A 19953-nucleotide genomic window follows, 5' to 3' on the forward strand; every position below is an offset into this window, starting at 1 on the left:
CTCTTACTACAATGTGGGAGGAGGCTGGATTACTCAAAGCACTAAACGGAAATGCAGCGTTGGTTTCTCCATCTAAAAAGCCTTAGAAACAGATGAGAAAGCTGATTTTTTATTCTGCAGTTTGTCTCAAATAAAGAAAAAAAACATTTTAAAAGACCAGCTCTGATGAAAGTGGTGGTTTGGGTGTTATTGACATGTTTTTGTGACATTTTTCTCACGATCGCAGACATGTAAGAAGCAAATAAAACTTAAAATTTAATTTTTGAGCATTCATTCCAATCATTGCAAATCATCATCAGGAGCAGATAAAAAAAATGCTTGTATGTGAGGTAAAAGCTCCAATCTGCACGCAACATGTTCCCTGTTCTGCTTCATTTTGATGCATTATCTTGCAGACAAATAGATTCATGTTCATCTTTGTTTTCCTGAGCTGGTATCTGGCTCAAAACTGTACAGCTGGATATAGCGCCAATATTGCTCTCCGTTTTTGTTGCGCCACTAATGTTAGGCTGGGGTTGTGAGGGGCCGAAAGCTAGTGGGAGAGAGTGTAAACAAAGGGAGAGGGTTTATGACAAGCCAGTTCCAGCCACAACTTAGAGGATAATTTCAGAGGAACTAATGCCGCACAGCAGAAACTATGTCCTAGAAAGCAGCACAGATATATGAATTTTGGCTAAAAAACAGCATAATCATAGTTAAAAGATGACTGGAAACACTTAAAATAAATATATCAAAAGATGATCAGAGACGGACATTAAATGTGCCAGTAGAAGTATCATGGTTGGGGCCATTCTTCTGCCAAAAAAGTGTGACTGTACCCTTTTTTATGAACGTAACTAACCATTAAAAAAACAAAATACATGGAAACAAAAATGTAAGTGAGTCAACTTTGAACCCACGTGAACTAAACAAAAGACGAGAAGGGAATGAGGAGCCACAAACACCAATTATCTCTATAACAGATACATGTGCTTGAGAAGCAATTTATATTTAAAAAAATGAATTAAACACTGAAAACCGATGCTTGAAGTAAGATGACGATCCACGCTGAAGGACAAAGAAGCTAAAGGATTTGTTGAACGTGTGACTCTGCTTGTGTTTTACAAATGCTGTAAATAACCTACAGTGAAATTAGGTCAGGGAATCTACCTGGATATATGCAATACCTTCTTTTCCCCTTTTCATTTGGGTCCAAAGTCAGAGCAACAGTGACTCAGTTCAGTGGGTATTTCAAGAACCATTCAATCATTTCACAGCAAGATGTTTGTGCTTTTTCACAGAAAAGAGAATATGAAACAAATCACACGCTCAGAGAAATGGACTTTCATGTTTTTAATGTACAAAGGTGCGTTGGAAGGGAAGAGAGTGTCGTTATTTGCAAAATGTGAGCTCCGTCCTGATAGGAGGGGCTGAATATTTTGTTGGTTAAAATCTTTTATCATTAGTAGAAAAAAGAATTTTTATCAATGATTTGTTAAATCTTCTCATCACGTGAAGGGTTTGACATTTAAACACCATATTGGATTAAGAGGAGATCAATGTCATGAAAGTAAACAAATATTCCTAAACAATAAAACTAAAATCTCCATTGTTACATTTGTGCCAAAGTTTAGGTTAAAACTGTTTTGCTTTACTGGAATATACTTACATTTACAGGCGTTTACAAATTTTCTTTTTCAGCTGTTGATAGAAAAATAGCGAAGACAAGATAGACATATAAGGTTTGTGCATAAATACAGCAAAAACGTTATATATTTTTTTTCAGTACATCTCTGGGCAATGACGGGTCTTATTAGCTGTTCAAACAGTTCCCAGAAAAGCTTGGACTGCACACAAACAGAGGGTCCATTGAGGCCACTTTGGCAGCAATAAAAGAGTGGATGCAGTGGAGGACGGCTGTCAGATTTGCAAACTCCAGTTCCTGAAAAGTAAAAGTAAAGAGAGATGATCAGAAAACAATACTCTCTTGTTTAAAAAGAAAAAAAAACAATCACTTAATTTTTTTTTTCTTCCCAAAATTCCATTTGACACAGCCCTGGATTTAGCCAACTCCACTATGGGATGCAGGAAAAATATTGCGGACAAGTGTGGGTGTGCTGAGAGTTTGGGGTGTTATAAGTTTAATGTGGGAGGCTCTTCCTGATCCTCTGCTTTACCGGGCTTGGGACAGGCACAAGCAGGATACAGGTTTGTGTTCTGTTGAGGCATTTATCTTCTTTTTTTTCTTTTCGTATCTGTCCATTTGTCCATCTGCGCCTTCATCCCTAGGTTTTTTTTTTCTTTTAATATTATCAGTAGTTGTAGTTGCATTCTTTGTTGTTTCTAATGTCTTTTTTTGGTTTCCTTTTTTCATTTGTTTGGTCAATTGTGGGGGTTTTGTGGGCCATCATGTTCGGAGGGGGCAGTTACAGCATTCAGGAGGGCATTGCCCCCTCTGCTTGCCCACACCGATGTCTTGCCATGATCTGACATGAACTCTTTTTGTCTAGTATATTCATGGATTTTTCAGAATAATTCTATTCTATTAAAAGCACCTTTGGATGTCTGAAGCTAAAGTGCAATCAGAATAGCAAAACAAATAATTACCTTCATTTCTATTTGCTTGCTTTCAGCATTCTTGAAAAGGAGTTTTACTCTGGTTTTGCCGTCATCAGAGGAGCCTTTCAGCTGAGAGAACTTGTATCGCCACAGGATGGTCTGCAAAAACAATTCAAACTTAGCTCTGGGTGGTTTCAGTAAATACTGTAATATTTACCCGTGAAGGTTTTACTTTGAAAAGCACTTTAATATTAACAAAAGACAGTTTACTGCTCGGCATGACTTCAAGCAGTGAGTGATTTATTAAGGAGAATTTTTTTCTGAAACAGTGCTGTGTCATCCTTGCAGTGATTCACTGCAGAGCTGACAGAAAACTTAGAGGCCGCCAAAAAAATTAAAAAAAAGGAAGAAAAAAAGAAAAGCTACAAACACAATGAGAGCCAAAACGAGTTAATGCTACATCAATGGTGGAAAAACAACCCCTTTGTGCAGATTAGGAACTTTTGTGAGAAAGAAAAGAATTCCAGGGTTTACCGATGATGAAGCCTCTGAGCAGGAGAAGCCTGATCCAAAATCTATGGTGAAGCACAGCACAGTCCCATGGCTGCTGCACATGTAGCTTTTGGACTGATGAGACAAAAGTACAAAAAGAAAAACATTCATGAAGATTTTAATGTCACGTCATGTATCTGAGACTCAGACATTTAAAAAGCAATTATTTAGAATTAAAAGCTATGATTTCAAAAAAGAATACAAACTTGGTGTGGATAGTGTTCTGATTTGACTCAGCAAAGCATTTCATAGAAATAACAACCTTTCGCTTTTAAGTAAACTCAACCATTTTTAGAAGGTTGTTTCAAACTTTGTTGCAAAAGTTCTCCTAAGTATATGGTTCTGTATTTATGAATATTGCAATGTTTCCACGGGTGGTTTCTCCTCCAAGCTCGGGTCCTCTACCAAGTTTCCATGCAGCTTGAGGGTCCTGCGCAGTATCTTAGCTGTTCCTAGCACTGCACTTTTCTGGACCGATAGGTCTGGGGTCTTTCCAGGTATCTGTTGTAGCCACTCCTCCAGCTTGGGGGTTACTGCCCCGAGTGCTCCAATTACCACAGGCACCACTGTCACCTTCACTTTCCATGCTTTCTCCAGATCTTCTCTGAGTCCCTGCTATTTCTCTAGTTTCTCATGTTCCTTCTTCCTGATGTTCCCATCGCTTGGCACTGCCACATCCACCACAACGGCTTTCCTCTGTTCTTTATCCACCACTACAATGTCTGGTTGGTTCGCCATTACCATCCTATCAGTCAGGATCTGGAAGTCCCACAGGATCTTTGCCCTCTCATTCTCTACCACTTTCAGAGGTGTTTCCCATTTTTACCTTGGGGTTTCCAGTCCATATTATGCACACATGTTCCTGTATATTATTCTAACCACTTGTTGTGGCGCTCCATGTATGCTTTTCCTGCCAGCATCTTTCATCCTGCTATTTATGCTGGTAATGGCCCACAGGCTGGACATAGTAGTGCTCAGCAAGAAGGCCACAGTGACAGATGCAGCAGTCTTAAGTGAGAGCAACATCAAGAAAAAGGAAGATAAGAAGATTGAAAAAATGTCAAGAATTGAAAAGAGATGGAAAAATGGGGAAAGTTAAAGGTAACTTTGGTCCCCATGGTAATTGGTAAATTCAGGGCTGTGACCCCAAAACTGAGGGACAAGCTCCAGCAGAATCCAGGAACAACATTAGAGTTCTCTGTCCATATTTATAATTATATAGACATGAACACAAGCAGCCATGGCTTAAAACATGAAAATAACGCCACACATATGATTCTGTCAGAAAATGAAACACTTCGCTCAGATAATTGTTATAATTGTAGATGCTTTGGTGTTTGTGTGTTTATTGCTTGTTTTATTTTTATTTTTTTTGGCACTGTAACAGAACAAAATAGCAAAGAGGAGAAGTTAAACCTGAAAAAAAGTGTGCAGAGAAATAAAAAATGGACTAGACTATATAATGAATCCCTGCCAAATCTGTAAGAAATAATTGCTTTTTAAGCATGTGTTGCTCCTGTGATTTTTTTATGGGGTACAACAATGCCAGCTCACACTATTCACTGCCATTTGAATGACGACATGATGGGAGATGAAAAAGAACCAACATTTTCCAAAACTTTTAAGTCCAATCCACAATTCTTCATAAGAACATACTACTGTCTGATAAGACAGTGGAGCTTAAAAGAAATGAAGACCTTGAAGAAAGAACACAGTCCCTACAGCATAATGTTAAGGACGTTTAAAGATGTTTTGGGGTAATTTTGCTGCTTTTGTATGAATAGTATCATGAAATCTGTTCAGAACCAATGAATTTGGGGGGCATGGTTGCGGAAAACTGTGTTTTTATTAGAGGTCATGGAATTATCAGCAGGAAAAATTCCTCAAAAATTCTTGTCAACAAAGCACTAGAAAGTGCTGAAAGGAGTCCATATCTGAATCCCATAAAACATCTGCAAAGAGATTTCAAAATAGCAGTTAAAAGAATTGCTCCCTTCAATCTGAATGACCTGGAGAAGAAGAGTGGTCCTCAAATCCAGTAGAGCTTTAAGGCACTCATTCATGGTTACAGGAAACATTGGATTTACGTTATTTTTCTAAAATGTAGTACTAAAGATTAGGTTAAAGATGTCAATTTGTCAAGTCAATTTTTTGATTAGGTTTGAACTTTTTTCTCAGTTATTTTGTGTTGTTTGGGTGTAATCTCATGACTACCAATAGATTAATTAGTGACAGATTTTTTCTTGTGCAAAAAATGTGGCATTTTCTTTTTTTTTCTTCTTTTTTTAACTTGTTCTGTCCAACAGCTGAGCAAACAGATTAGAGCTGAAGGCTTTTTGTGTTGGAAAGGTTTTACTATCACAAAAATAGGTTATATAGCTTAGAGAAACCAGGGTGTAGATTTGTATAAAGCCCTTTTTGTTGTATTATTTTTTATTTATTCGTTACATTCAGTGTGTGTGGGGAGGGAGAGGGAAAGAATGTGAGGGGGGTGGAAGAGAGTAAAAGGAAAAGAGGTGAGAAAGTGGGGGATACAAGTACTGATTTGAATAAGTTATTATTTCAAGCTGTAACAATTATACCAGATCTGCTGGAAAGACAAATATTACATCAAAGGTAAAATTCTGACACTAAGATGAGTGGAAAACATCTGTCCATCAATACACTGTGGGTTAGGAGGGCCCCCAGGTCCGTCCCACCCATGCACTCTTGCACACATACTCACAATCTTCTGGTTACCCCCCCCCGCCGCCACGCAATAACCCCCTCCGGCCGACCGACCCCCCAGCGCCACATGCCCGACCAATTACCGCAGCCAACAGGATACCCACAAGCCCGGCCGCCCTGAGAGGACCAGGCGGGCGAAGACCGGCCGCCCCTCCCCGACCCCACCTATGTATGGAGGTGTGGGTGTGCTGTGTGTGTGCTGCAGGTAACAAATGTGGCATTTTCTGACGGAATTGTAAAGATGTGGATATTTTAGCCACGACTGTTTCATTGTACCAACAAAATAGTATCAGCTATTGTTTTATTTGTCTTCCTAGTCCTATTGTCTATCTTGTCAAATTAAATGTTGTAATGTAAAGTTGTAATGGAAAAATGTGTTTTAAACTCATGAAAAATGTAGATCTATTTGAACTGATATATATCTATATATATCTATATATATAGATATATATAGATATGTAATTCTGAGCTGAAGAGAAAACTATAGACGATGGTTCACTAACTCTTTCACTGATTGGAGCAGAGGCAGACCTGAGACCTGAGACGACAGCTGTCACTGTGGCTGCAGTCATAGCAGTGCTTTACTTGGTAAAGCCTCTACATAACATGTGTGTGTTTTTTGCGTGTAATAGGGGTAAAACTGTCTAACCATTGAACTGCCGAAGACTTGTTGTTTCTTGAATTTCTGTCTAAACTCAAGAATTCATGAAAAACTAGACTGTAGATTTCCTAGAAAGACAGGTAACCCTTCAACAGCAAAAACATCTGATCAGAGCTTCACGGTGGGGTGATAGCTGTGTAAACAGCAAACAGCTGGATACAGGCATGGCTGAGCATCTTAAAATTAAAAATGAGCACTGTGAGGATCAGTGAAAGTGTGACATCCTGTCATCGTGGTGCTATTATGATTAAATCCAGCCTGGTTCCATCTGCTCTTACAAATCCATTGAACCAAATAATTTACAGACAGTGTAGATAATTCTATTTTAATCTAAAAGATACTTATCTTTTTGGCGGCAAGTAGATTTAGATTTGAAACCAAAACATAAATGTCTTCTTACCAATATTAAATCTGCTTAAAACAAAACAAAACCAAAAAATTAAGAGAAGTTATTTAGTCTAGCTGGAAAGGTGAACATATGTTTCAATCTCATTTTTAAGGAGGAAAACTGCTTCAAAATGTTAAAAGTCTGCCAATCACTCTATACACAAGATACTTAAGAATTTTGTGTATTCTGGAAGGATAGCTTTTATGTTTATATAACTCTAGTATCTCACACGTGTATTCACTGTGTTTTACAGTTGGACATTAATTCAGTCAATTCTACATAGAGTAAATAACTGCACTCATGGTGATAAATTGTTTAGAGCATGATCTCTGACGATTTCGCTCTGTTTCTCTCTGTGATGTGCTATCAGATTTGATTTTGTATTTTTGCTCTTATTAACAAAAAAAGCCACTCTGCAGGTTTTAAGATTCTCCTAAAGCATCAGACTTGATGTTTCATCCTGTAAATACAGTGCAGGGAAACTTAAACCATTTCTAAGTACTTTTAAGTTGTACAACCATTGATTTATTTAACTGATCAGAGAGGCCATATTATCTTCGCAGATTTGCTTTTTATCTAAAAAAAAAGAAGAATGATTTGATTTTTTGCATCCTTGATGCCTAAATGTATTTCCAGCTCAGAAAAAAAACACGTATGTTTTTGCTAATATATGTATATCATGGTTATGGTTTTTTTTAATACCTCTTTGCGGTTAAAATTTTTAAAGCTACTCTCTGCACTTTAAAAAGAATTGTTTGAATTGAATTGATTATTAGATTTAAAGTTGTTTGATTTGCATCAATAGGGGCTTTAATTATTGCCAAACTGACAATATTAAGCCAAGATTGGAGATTTGATTTTTTTTTTTTTTAATTTCAGGTCCACACATTGGTTCATGTGTTTATTTAATGAGTGGTATGGTTACATAAAATTAGTTATCAGCATAAAAGTAAAACAACAAAACAATAGAATAAGCAGCATTTCCCTCTATTGATTGCTTTGGACCAAAAGGACTTAGATCTTAGAACACAAAACTATCCCTTTTGTTTTGAATTATCTTATCAGTGGTTTAGGGGGGGGCAAAACTTTTCATTTTTATTTTTTCAAACAAATATAAGTAAGCTTTAGTATCTTCCCCAGCAAAATAAACGTCTTTGAGAAAATCGAAATCTTTTCTTACATTTTTGAAGCCCCAGTGATGCTAACAACAGTCCCCATGCAGGGTTTCCTGTGGTGTATGCTGGAAGCACCTCTTTTTTAAGCTTTCAGCACGTTTGGTACTGGTGGACTTACAATACCACAAGTCTTGCCAGACAAACTGTGTCTTGATACTACATCAAACAAAAGCGCAGCATCCGTTTGATTTTTGGCTTAAATCTCTGCAGTCTAAACTGCGGGACTCTGTTACTTATTAGTTTTGTCATTTGTGGTCATAGTTGGGTTCTTTAGGGAGAATAGAATACTGGTTTTGCTGTAAATGTGGCCAATTTGACGATACCAAAACAAGCTCTACTTCTTTACTTTTTCAAAGTAATCCAGTAAAATCAGAGCTATATTTGGACTACAGTCTGATACTTTCAGTGAAGCCACATTCACACCGGCCACATGTTGCGTGTTCAAGAAGGTGTTATACCTGTAGTGTTCACTGGACTAGCACAGAACAAGCAGGGAGCGGCAGGGAGGGGCTTCTTCTCTTTTTCCTGTTTACTAGCGCATCTCCACCGCCCACAATTGGTAGAAGCTTGGTGCAAAATTTTGAAGAGGTGAACATCACTGAAATCCTGCTCCAGGCTTTTTCTTTTGTGATTGGTCAAAGTTAAACTGTTTCGCGATTTAGCAGTCAGAAGTTCCAGTAGTTGAACTGATTGAACTTCCAGCGCGCGATCAATGAACACCTGATTTGTATGTCCACCCCAAGAATGGACTTAAAAACATGTGTGGCGATTCATATGCAAGAGTTCTGAATTTGGTGCGGTTACATTGGAAGTGGCTGCCTGAACGGGAGTTGCCACAGCCGGTTTGAACGCAGTTTCAGACTGACTGATTACAAAAGTAACAATCAAACCACGCAACAAAGTTTGATTGCTGTAACAGTCAAACCATGTTTGGTGGAATTAGGACTTTTTTCTTTATTATTTCAACTTATCATCTTGTGTCGAAACATTAAATTAGCTAACAGTTTTTCTTCTAACTTGGTTTTGCAACTAAAGTTGTCGACATAAGCTTTCCTGGTAGCTGTGATTTTGTTTTCTCTGCTGCTGTTGGCTCGAGCTACATGCTGCGTCTCATAATGTCAAAACATGACACAAGGAATCTCTACAGAAAGCCATGCATATTTAACATTCATTCTAAACCAGTGAGGAAAGCTCTTTGCTTCTTTTCACAGATTTTGGTTTCGAAAGCACTGATGGGTGAGCTTCTCAGGCTCTGACGGATTTTCCCAATTCACAACTTCATTCTGGGATTGTGTCAGCCACCCAACTGGAATACCAACAAGTGCACTCAGATTTTTTTCATCGTTCATGTCCTGTTTTCAATTTATTTCCCCCTCCTTTTTGTCCTTGCACGCGCCACAGGGGCATGGTGATTTTAATTATGGAGTGCAGCGTGCAGGGACTGTACAGCCGTCTTACTTAAAGTGTTTTCTGCTCAAAGAATGCACCCCCCCCCCCCCCCCCCCCTCAGTCTTTAGCAGTGCAAGAAATCAGTTCTGACAGGGATTTAAAAAAAAAAAAAATAAAGAAGAGAACACAGGCAGGCCAGTTCTTTCTGTCATCAAACATGGAAGTATGTTGTGACATGTTGACTACACTTCGCTAATTCGAAAGATTTTTTTCTGTGGAATTGGCAAAAAGGAAGATTTTTCCCTTAACAAAATCTCATTCACATGGCAACAGAAGAATGTTTTTGTGAGGGGAAATGCTTGAATATAACTGTAAGGTTGTGAGATGTATAAAGTCACTACTCTCTTCTTTACTATGTTTGAGAGTAAATTTAAAAAACCAAGAGTGGGGAAAAAAAAAAGAAACATGATTTTTTTGGGTGGTTTGGTATGTTCAACCATTAACACAGAAGAGATGTGTTTATCATTTTAATGGACAAATAACAACAAAACTCAAGAAAACAAATCCTATTGAAAAAAAGCCAAATGTTTTCATTGTAACGAGTCAAAAATATTTGATCCCCCATCATTAAGCAAGCAAACAATCAATTTGATTCCCAGGCCTCCAACATGGCCAAAAAGCTACCAAAGAATGTTGAAAATTATTTATACAGCATATATATATATATATATATATTATAATTCCTGAATTTGCTAAACATGTATTCTTGAATGCGCGTTTAGCCCATGGTGTTCACACTAGTGCATGTTCGCCACCTACAATCTCGCTTCCGGTTTTTCTTTCATAACTCTATTCCAATATATGATATACTTGGTGTCATATATTTTCGGGCGGGCACAAATCGCCATAATTAATTTCTCCTCCATGATCAATTTTCAAATGGTTGGCACTTCTGGCAATCTATGGATTGGTCAATATTCGACTTGGTTTAACTTTCAATGTGCATTCAATGACCATGCGGTCATAAAAACTTGCGCAGCAACGCATGAACACTGGAGTTTTGAACTCAGAAGCCCGGAACGTACATTCATGTGCGTTTACATAGACTCCTCATTGAAAGTTGTCACTTGAATATCTATTGCCGAGGGCAATGTGGTGGAAGCTTGAGGCTGTGAAGGGCTATGAGGCCAAGCAGATATTATTAGGACAACAATTACTAACTCACTATGCCACGAAAGACACAAACCCTGCATAGTCCTAATGCACATAGCAGGCGCGTCTGAACTTTACTAATAATCTCCTGAAAACAAGGTCTTAAAACTGTTGTGGTCAGACGGCACAGAAACCCAGCTCTTTGGCGTCAACTCAGTAAACGAAAGAGGGAAGAGGAATGGTGCCTATGATTCAAAGAAAAGTATTGCCATACTCAAACATGGAGGTGTTTTGCCAATGAACCAGGATGTCTGAAGCACATTAGTGTGGCCGTGGGTTGGCTGACAATGGCTGTAGTCATGGTCATATAGACTGGATATAACATCACTGACATGGTAGCAAGTCATTAGTTTGTCCATTGTTGGAACACATCAACTATTCAACTTTGGCAGATCACTAAAACACCCATGACCAATTGTGAACAAGTTCTAAAATGTTCTTTAAGTCAGTGTTTTTCAACCTTTTCTGAGCCACGGCACACTTTAACCTTAAAAAAAATCCCGCGGCACACCAGCATCCAAAAAAAAAAAAAAAAAGGAGAAACTCAGTCTGTATTGATCTACAGCCCCTCCACAATCTCAAATGCATTTTTGAGATAATTGTTGCAGAAAAAGCTGGAAACTGCAGCTGTTTTTTTTCTAAAAGATGCAATAAAAGTTAAGTTAGAAGATTTAAAAACAGTTTGTGTGTTTGTTGGTTTCAAGACGTTTAACAACAGATCTCCTTGTGCGTTGTCACTCTCACAACCCAATGTATCATGGGAGATGTAGTGCATAAAACGGCTGGAGATCACTTTTCGGAGCTTCATTGTTTTGTTCAGTTGTTCCACGGTCTGATACCGGATTCTGTGGAAAGCTACACCGCTAAAGACGAGCTTCAGCTGGTATTTTTGTTAGAACTGAGCGACTTTACAAGCTAAATCGGGCCAAGGAAGTGAAGACTTTAACCACTTCTGATTGGTCAGACTGATGACATGTGATAAAGCCCCCCAAGAATGATTGGTGGAGACAGTTAAAGGGACGGGACTTTTCCAAAATACAGCCGAAGGTGCAGCTGAAATGCGGTACCGTCATTTTTATCAAAATGTCTTTAATAAAATAAAATAAACGCAAAGAAAAAGTATTTTACGATCTTTTATATTCCTAACTCCTCAGTGTTTTATCAGGGTCTGTTTGGATGAACACAGAGCTGAAATCCCGGAGATGGGAAATGTTTTTAGATCAGTTAATGAGGGCACACTTGACCATCTCCCACGGCACACTAGTGTGCCGCGGCACACTGGTTGAAAAACACTGCTTTAAGTATCCCTAGTGTGTGTTTGAGCCGTACTGGGTCACACAAGTGGTCTGCAGAGATTGTATTATATCCAACAGGGAGACTCAGACTTGGCCCCCCCTGATGGCTAGGCAGCAGCGTGAAGGATCTTGCCCAAGGACCCCCACTGGAGGAAGCTCTTTGCGCCCCCTGGGAATCGAACGCTGATTTAGCTGCCACCTCTATCCCTATTACAGAAAAAAAGTCAAAGTTTACTGACTTTTGTCAGTAAGTTTGACCATTTTACACTAAAGTGAATGATTTTGTGACAAACCACCAAGTGGTTACACCATGAAGTGTGTTGGCTTCACTTTGAGTTTCAAACCAATCTCAAGGAGGCAGTGGAAGTTTATTTGACATAGTACATGGTTCCTCAATCAAGGCAAAATTGTTTGAGTGTGACAATGATGCTAAACACACAGCAAAAGCAACAAGGGTTCAGGATGAAAAAGCTGGAATCACGGAGCCACAGAAAATTTGTGGAGGGAACTTCAAAAGGAACTTATGCTTTGCAAAGGATTAAAAAGCATATGGTAGTGATCAAAATGCAAGCGCCTCTTCCATTTAATTTTATCTTTGTTTATTGTTTCATTTTGTTACACTAAAAATATCTGTCATGCCTTTTAAACCAAGCTCAATATCTTTTTGGATGTTTTAAGTGCATAGGCTTCGTCTGTTTGAGCTCCACTGCACATCAGCAGTGGTGGTGGAGGAATACTCCACCTCCATAAACAATGTACAGTGATGACAGATCTGCACTATTCTTCCTGTTTTGACTTTAAACAGAAAAGCAGCCGTAATATTTGCCAATATAGCTACCATAGAAAATAATAAACGATATAGCGGTTTCGAGAATGACTCATAACCCTTTGTGACTGAGCTAGAATATATTCACATCACTCCATATTTCTAAATTTCAGCAGCTGCCAATTATTCAGCATCACTGTTCTGAAATACAAAGAACTTGGGTCCCCTCCAACAGCAAATCGGACCTCCAGGGCTTCATCTATAAAGTTTTATATTCAAACTTTATGCTTTAAGGAAAGGTTCGATGAATCTGTGCATGAAAAAATCCTCCTCACATGAGCATGGATTCATTTTGCACATACATTTCAAGAAATGCTTTAGAGCATTAAGCATTCTTTTTATGTTATTTTACTTTCTGCTCAAATGCAAATTAAATTATAACCTTTGTGTCCTTACACATTCATATTGTTACTCCAGATAACATTTCTGAGAAACAATTTATGATAATCTTCCCACCACTGGAAATGACTGTCAACCTAACATTCTCAATGACACTAATTTTGAGTTACAATGAAAAAAAAGACATTTAGCACTTTATAAATTCAAAAAATCCTTAACAGAAAATATCAGTTTCTATAATGATGCGACTAATCAAGAATTCCTATTTTTGTCCAAAACAGCAAAAAATACCACTCTGTGTTAAAAAAAATTATTTAACCTGTAATATGTAGTGGAATATAAAAATAGATTTTGCAACAAAAAAAACAAACTTTAAAAAGTCTTTAAACTTGACTTTGTTACTGTCCACCCCCGTGTGCGACCACCTGCTGTGGCCTATTCGAGTTAGTGGATGGAATGTTTGGTTTGTTCCACCCAAAGATGAAGAAACACAGGAGAAGGTAATGATGTGTCAGCAGTTCTTAAGCCTGACTGATTAGCGTTGTTTATGTAACATCTCCATCCAGTCATTCTGAAGGTTGCTTTACTCTGAACTCTGCAGAGTGCTCTTTATAAGCCACTGGAGGCCAGTTTAATTGGGTGGAGAACCGAGAATCACTGGCAAAGCAGGAATCCTTATCAACTTTATGAACTGTCCCAGAGGACAGAGTCTCATATTTGCACCATTAAAGACTTAAAAAGAAGAAAAAGTTATTAATCATTTGATGGGGTTTGTCTTTTTTTTTTCATATTTTATGTAGCCCCCGATTATAACCAAGTATCGTCATTCTGACAGACAGTTGATGGGATACCAGCATACTGCCAATAATTGATTTTGTAAACAAGGTTTTTAGTAAAAAAAAAATAATAATAATAATATGTTGAAACTGTCAGATTTCCCAAGTTGCAATAGAGGAGGAAATCACACAAGAGAGAAATCATTCCCACAAAAACGTATGTGTGATGAATGGTTGAATGATTACTTTTTTTTCCTTTTTTGATGAAAAGCTGAGTGGAAAAAAGGTGAGAAAACAACCATTAGAAATAGGAGGTTGAGTCAAACAAACGTCCAATCACTTGAATAGAACAGTTTTATTCTGCAGACTGTAGGGGGTTTGGTAAGTCTATCCCTTCCCCAGAAATGATTTGTTCATCACAAAATATTATTATGAATTTTTTTTCTTTAATCACAGACCTAAACATGATATATATAAGGCAACGAAGTTCTAAGGAAAGGTACGTTTACATTACATGTAAAATGTAAGTACTTTAGATCGGTGGTCCCCAATCTTTTTAACGGCGCGGACCGGTATGATGTCATACAAAGTTTTCACGGACCGGTCTTTAAGATGTGGCGGATGATTATTGTAGCAACGCTACGATGAAGGAGGAACAGAGTCATGACGAGATGAACTCTGAGCTTTTAGTTTGAAAGGCATGTCACTGTTCATCGCACAGGTGTCATCATCCTCTCCCCTTCCCACACTCATGGTGCAAAAAAGAAGTACTGTCTATTAAATGTAGCTTTCTTTTTTGGAAGTCGAAGGCTCATCTTCGGTCTCCTGGCTGGGTGTTTTCCCCTTGGCAAAGAAACCTTCAAACAACATTTGGTTTTTACTCATTTTGCTAGTTCCTGAGTTTTATTTTAGCAGTAACCTATTATGTGACCAAGAAGAGCGCCTTGGCCTGCGTCAAGAGACATAGACTGATGTAATAGAGAATCGGGCAATTTTTCTAAATAAACATCTTTCAGATTCCAAAATAAATAAACCGGAAGTCATGCAAGTTATTTATTCTTTCTGTGCGGCCCGGTACCAAATGACTAACGGACTGGTACCGATCCGCGCCCTGGGGGGTTGGGGACCGCTGCTCTTTACAAAAGCATTAGTGGTGGACCCTGACGTAGAAATACCTAACGTCATACATGGAACACTAATGCAAGAGATCTGATGGTTTTTAATGTTGTGGATTCAGACAGCACTATATAGTGCACTGTATTGTGAGTATAGTGAAGAAATTCGGAAACAATCCATGTTAGATAAATAAGAGGATTTGATTGGTTAGAATCTAGACCAATCAGCAGGGTGTTTATGGCAGCTATGTTACACTGAACTGAAACTTATAAGAGCATAATCAAAAAATAGCAAAAACGTGAGATGTAACACAACACATGCAAAAAAAGTTTGAAAGCATACATTTAAAAAAGGAAAGTTTTGTGTGCAATGTGGACATAATATCACTCCATAAAAGTGCAGTTTGGTTCCCTGTAAACTTCATTGCTTTTAAGTTGCTATCAAAATTATCCAGTATGACACCCCAATTCAAAAATGTTGTTGTCAAGAAGAAGAAAGGTTGATGTGGAGTGCCGAGCTTTCCAGGAAGAATGGACAGTTTTATTTATTCATGGGGTTGAATGCAAAACCCGCGTGTTTGGTGTGTAATGAACAAGTCGCAGCGCTCAAAGAAAATAACATTGACGGTCACTATGAGACTCACCAAAAAAAAAGTTTCACCATTTGCGGGGCAGTTAAGAAAAGAGAAGATACACCAACTATTGGCTGTACTGAAAAGACAACTGTCTCCATTTACTGCCGCCGTGACATTGGTGATGGAGCAGTGAAAGCTAACTTCTTGCAGATGAGTTAGTGTAAACATCCAAACCAATTTCAGATGGTGAACTTGTGAATAATGCACCCTGCCAACATAAGTCTGTAAAGGATTGCAATTGCAAATACAACATCTCTCAGGAGACTTGGGCAGCTAAATGAAGGACAGAATCCAGTCATTTATTGAATTTCGGGTCACTATTGATAAAAGCAGAGACATCACAAATATTTCACAAGTGTGCACATATATTAGAGGTATTAATGAGACCATCACAGTGAAGTTCCTTGAGTTAGTTCCTAAGATGGACACAACAACAGCTGATGACATGTCAAGGGGGTATGCCAGAAAGCATTATTAAACTACCCTGACTTTAACCCTGAACTCTGGCTGAAAGCCGCCTGAACTTGCTTATTACTCTGGGTATGTCGGTTCCAAAAGACCGGATATGAGTAAGTGTAATTACGCTCGACTTGGTAACCCTGGGTTAATGCGCGTGCAAAGCAAGTACATAAAGGCATTCTCATTGGATCGCCGATTTCCGGAGTCACCATGGAAACACGTGGAGAACAAAAATGCCGTTTAATGACGGCATATGAAGATTATACGACCATGAAAAAAGTAATACGTCTGCATAGGGCTGTGACGATAACCGCATCACCGCACTTCTATTTTTTTGAAAGTTTTTTGTGTGTGAAAGTTTTGCATATGGTGCGTGATTGGAACTATAATAAACACATTAAACACATTCATCTTTGCTGATAATTTACTTTTTCTGCTAGTCCCGTGTTCAGACTTCAAGGGTTTCTGGGGGAAATCTTCTATCACTCTTCTCCTTCACTCCCTGCACCCGCTTGTGCGGTTTCAGAAACACACATCCTCATTCTACAACATAAGTTTCTGTCTTGCGATTAAATACGACACATTTACTGGGTTCTAATTATTAATTTCCATTGTATTCATTTCCATTACAAGCTGCTTGTGTCCTTGAGTGCGCGACACGGCCGCGCAGGATTTTGTGTTGGGGGCTGGGGGGGGGGGTATTGCTGTTCTCCTCACTCTGTAACACCAAACATGAATGTGCGCTGTTAGATTAGTTAAATATCACTGCATGTTTTGTTTGGAAACAATTTTTTGCACTGCAAAGTTACGTGTCTGTATAAACAAAGGCGGAGCCTCCTGCCCCGCGTTCTTCATGGGTGTCAGGCTTCATGGCTACCGGAAAGGTGACAAAGTGTCTGCAGTCTGTTTATTACTGGGCAATATATAATATTCTGAGAAGATGTCTGTACCAGAGAGACCGGGGGAGAAGGCTCGCGTGCAGAGAGCGGTCCGCTGCATAAGAATCAACACGCATCCCCAACACACGTGTGCGCGCTCCTTCCTCCAAGTCCTACACACGACCAGCGCGCTCACACACACACACAGTCAATCTACAACACCTTCATAGTTATTTCTTTAGTTGGATAGGTATAATTAGTTGTTTCTGTTATTTGTTAATAAAGAAGGTACGTTGTAATTGTATTTATTTCCGAGGCGGCTGCAGGGGGATTTTGTGTTGTTGTTTTTTTTTTTGTTTTGTTTTGTTTTTTGGGGGGGGGGGGGGGGGGGGGGGGGCTGGTGGTTCAAAAATCAAAGAGATCCTACACTGTCACAGCTCTACGTCTGCATCAGCAAAAAAAAAGTTTCCATCAGCAAAAGTTTCCGCATGGAGAAAAAGAACGGATAAAGTAAATGCACGAGTTTCTGATCTTTTTTTCAATTACACTGTGATGTATATATATATATATATATACAGAACTTATAAAACTTAAATGAATTGATTCAATTGGTAACAAGTAATTGAGTTAAATGTATGCAACCTAATTTCTTGTCTATCCAACTCAATGATTGTTTATAAACTCAAATTTACATATTTATCCAACTAAATGTCATATTACTCCAATTTAATTAATTGTTTTTCCATCTTAACTTATTGTACTTCTTGAACTCTCATATGTCTAACTTAGTGGCTGCAGATTTTCTCATTTTTATAAAGTTAAAGTAAATGAGACAGTGTGAATATACATTATCAGCAAAACATTCAGTTTTCATGATTATAACTTAAGTTCTTAAACCATACTGGTGCACTAGAGGTACTAAATAAACTCATCATCCTCTACCTCTCGCTCATGGTGCTGAAAGAATTAAACATAGTTGGACAAAAACATACACTTGTACCCATATCCATCCAGACAGGCAAAGGGAATGGTATCCCACCATTCATTGCGCTGCTGCTCTAACAGCAGCACCAAAGTTACACCTACTTAATTGACTTAATTTGAATGAAAGTAAAACAAATGTCTGATAACTGTGTTATTTTTAAGTTGACTGAACACAAAAAAATTATTTATCTTAACTGAAGCAAATAATTAAGTTAGTTTATGTAAAAAAGTATATCTTTCCAACATCCAAACGTGGTCTTATCACCCTCTCACAGTGGAAAAAGTATTTTCTGAGCTTCTTCATCCACTAAATCATCTTCAAATGGACACGTCATACTGCTTCACCTCTCTGAAAACAAATTAACCTTCAACTAAACCTGCTCCAGACCAGGTTATGTTCAGAGTATTAGTAGCTATGGGAACTTGACATTCCCTGAAACATACCTCCATTTCTGGAACCAAAAGCTGAGTTTATCCGCTTCCTTAACCTCAAACCTACCATTGTAACTCACATAACCTATTTTTTGGAATACCCCCCAGCTCTTTAGTTACTGTGTTGGACAATTTCGGAGAGAACTGGTCAGGTTATGTTAGTCTGATGGCAACTCATCAGACTGGGATCAGGAAGAAGGCAGGTGTTGCCACAAAATTCAGACAGTCAACGCAGGAAATGATTTTTGGACATTAAATTGTAACACCTATGGACAATTCAGACATTCCAATCAACCAATGAAGCCTGATTTTGGACAGGTGTCTGCTAATAGCTGTTCTGGTGTTTCCATTTGATAAAAAGAGCACACAGTATTGTTACAAAAGGTCGTGTCACACAGACACTATGTATATTTTGCGCATATGTGAATATACGTGAAAAAGTGATAAAAATTGCAGTCTTTACGTGAAATTGTCAAGTAAATTGAGCAATGTTCAAACCACAGAAAAAGTATGAATAAACCGCGCAAAGAACACGTAAATCAACGTAGAACAGGAACCATGTGTGATTATTGCATTGTTTAAAAAAAACAAAAAAACTTGATCTGGAAAAGTTTTATGTAATCAAAGACGTTCCTCAAGAATGATCCTTAAGTATGATCAAATTTCTTTTTAATCCAATTAGATTAAATGTTTAATTGTTTCATTTTAAACATAACTAAAGAGCCACCACACTGCAAGTACAGATTCCTCTGCAACTGCGGACTGAGACACATCTCAGGAATAGCAGCAAATTGTGTTAAAAAAACAACGTATCAATGCAGGTCTCAGGAGATTAAAACAAGCGGAGGTTGTCCATGGAAAAATTGTCATCTTCCTGTATTAGTAAAACCGCTGCAGTGGTTAAGCATGCATGGAAAATGAAATATTCAGTGCTGTTGGGTGATGTGCAGGAACAAAAGCAGAGATTGTTGCCGTTTGCAGAATAAAAATGTTTAGATTGTCAGAAATGGGGACCTTAAGAGCTGAAGTTAACCAATTTTGTTTTTCAATAATAAACTTAAAATGATTCACTTTTATGCAGATTAAAATGCAGAAAAGATTATAACAAAAGACATTCTTGAAGAATTAATGTATCTTTAAAGTATTAGTAGCTGCGTTTTCCACATATGCAAAACTTTATCAAAAATTCTAAAACTGTAAAAAAAAATATGTTTCGCAAATACACTTTTCCCATTAAATCATAATAATGTGATTAAACACAAACCAACTCACGCTATAAGTCAATCAAAAACATTGTGAAAGATGCGAGCAGTAGTTTGATTTACAGCAGACACATTCAAACTTTTACCACAGCACTAGCGCTCATCATCGTCTATCAAAGGCGACGTCTGCGTCTTATTAAGGTCATGGAGTGGAAAGCTCCTTACACATGGGATGAAGCGATTTTGGAAAATCCTGGTTGGTGATTTGTGGATCCAACAATTCCATATGACACGCTCAACTTTTGATGAGCTGTGCTGTTCCCAAGACTTATGTTCACATGAGTCATTCAATTTCACAAAAAATGTTTCC

At 38.1% G+C, this 19953-nt stretch overlaps 1 protein-coding gene across 2 annotated transcripts in view; it reads right to left on the minus strand.

Moving 5' to 3' along the window:
• Positions 1-1317: 1317 nt before the first annotated feature.
• The window catches only part of sntg2 (syntrophin gamma 2), a 146436-nt gene continuing 127800 nt past the window's right edge, over positions 1318-19953 (minus strand). For both annotated transcript variants that reach the window (XM_023951838.1, XM_023951837.1), the window contains exons 15-17: positions 3073-3165; positions 2587-2697; positions 1318-1921 (exon numbers count right to left, since the gene is read on the minus strand). In XM_023951838.1, the coding sequence (XP_023807606.1) occupies positions 1793-1921; positions 2587-2697; positions 3073-3165 (333 nt within the window). In that variant the 3' untranslated portion in view covers positions 1318-1792. The remainder of the gene's footprint in view (positions 1922-2586; positions 2698-3072; positions 3166-19953) is intronic.

This window comes from Oryzias latipes, chromosome 22 (genome assembly GCF_002234675.1).
Source record: "Oryzias latipes chromosome 22, ASM223467v1".
NCBI classification, from domain to species: Eukaryota; Metazoa; Chordata; class Actinopteri; order Beloniformes; family Adrianichthyidae; genus Oryzias; species Oryzias latipes.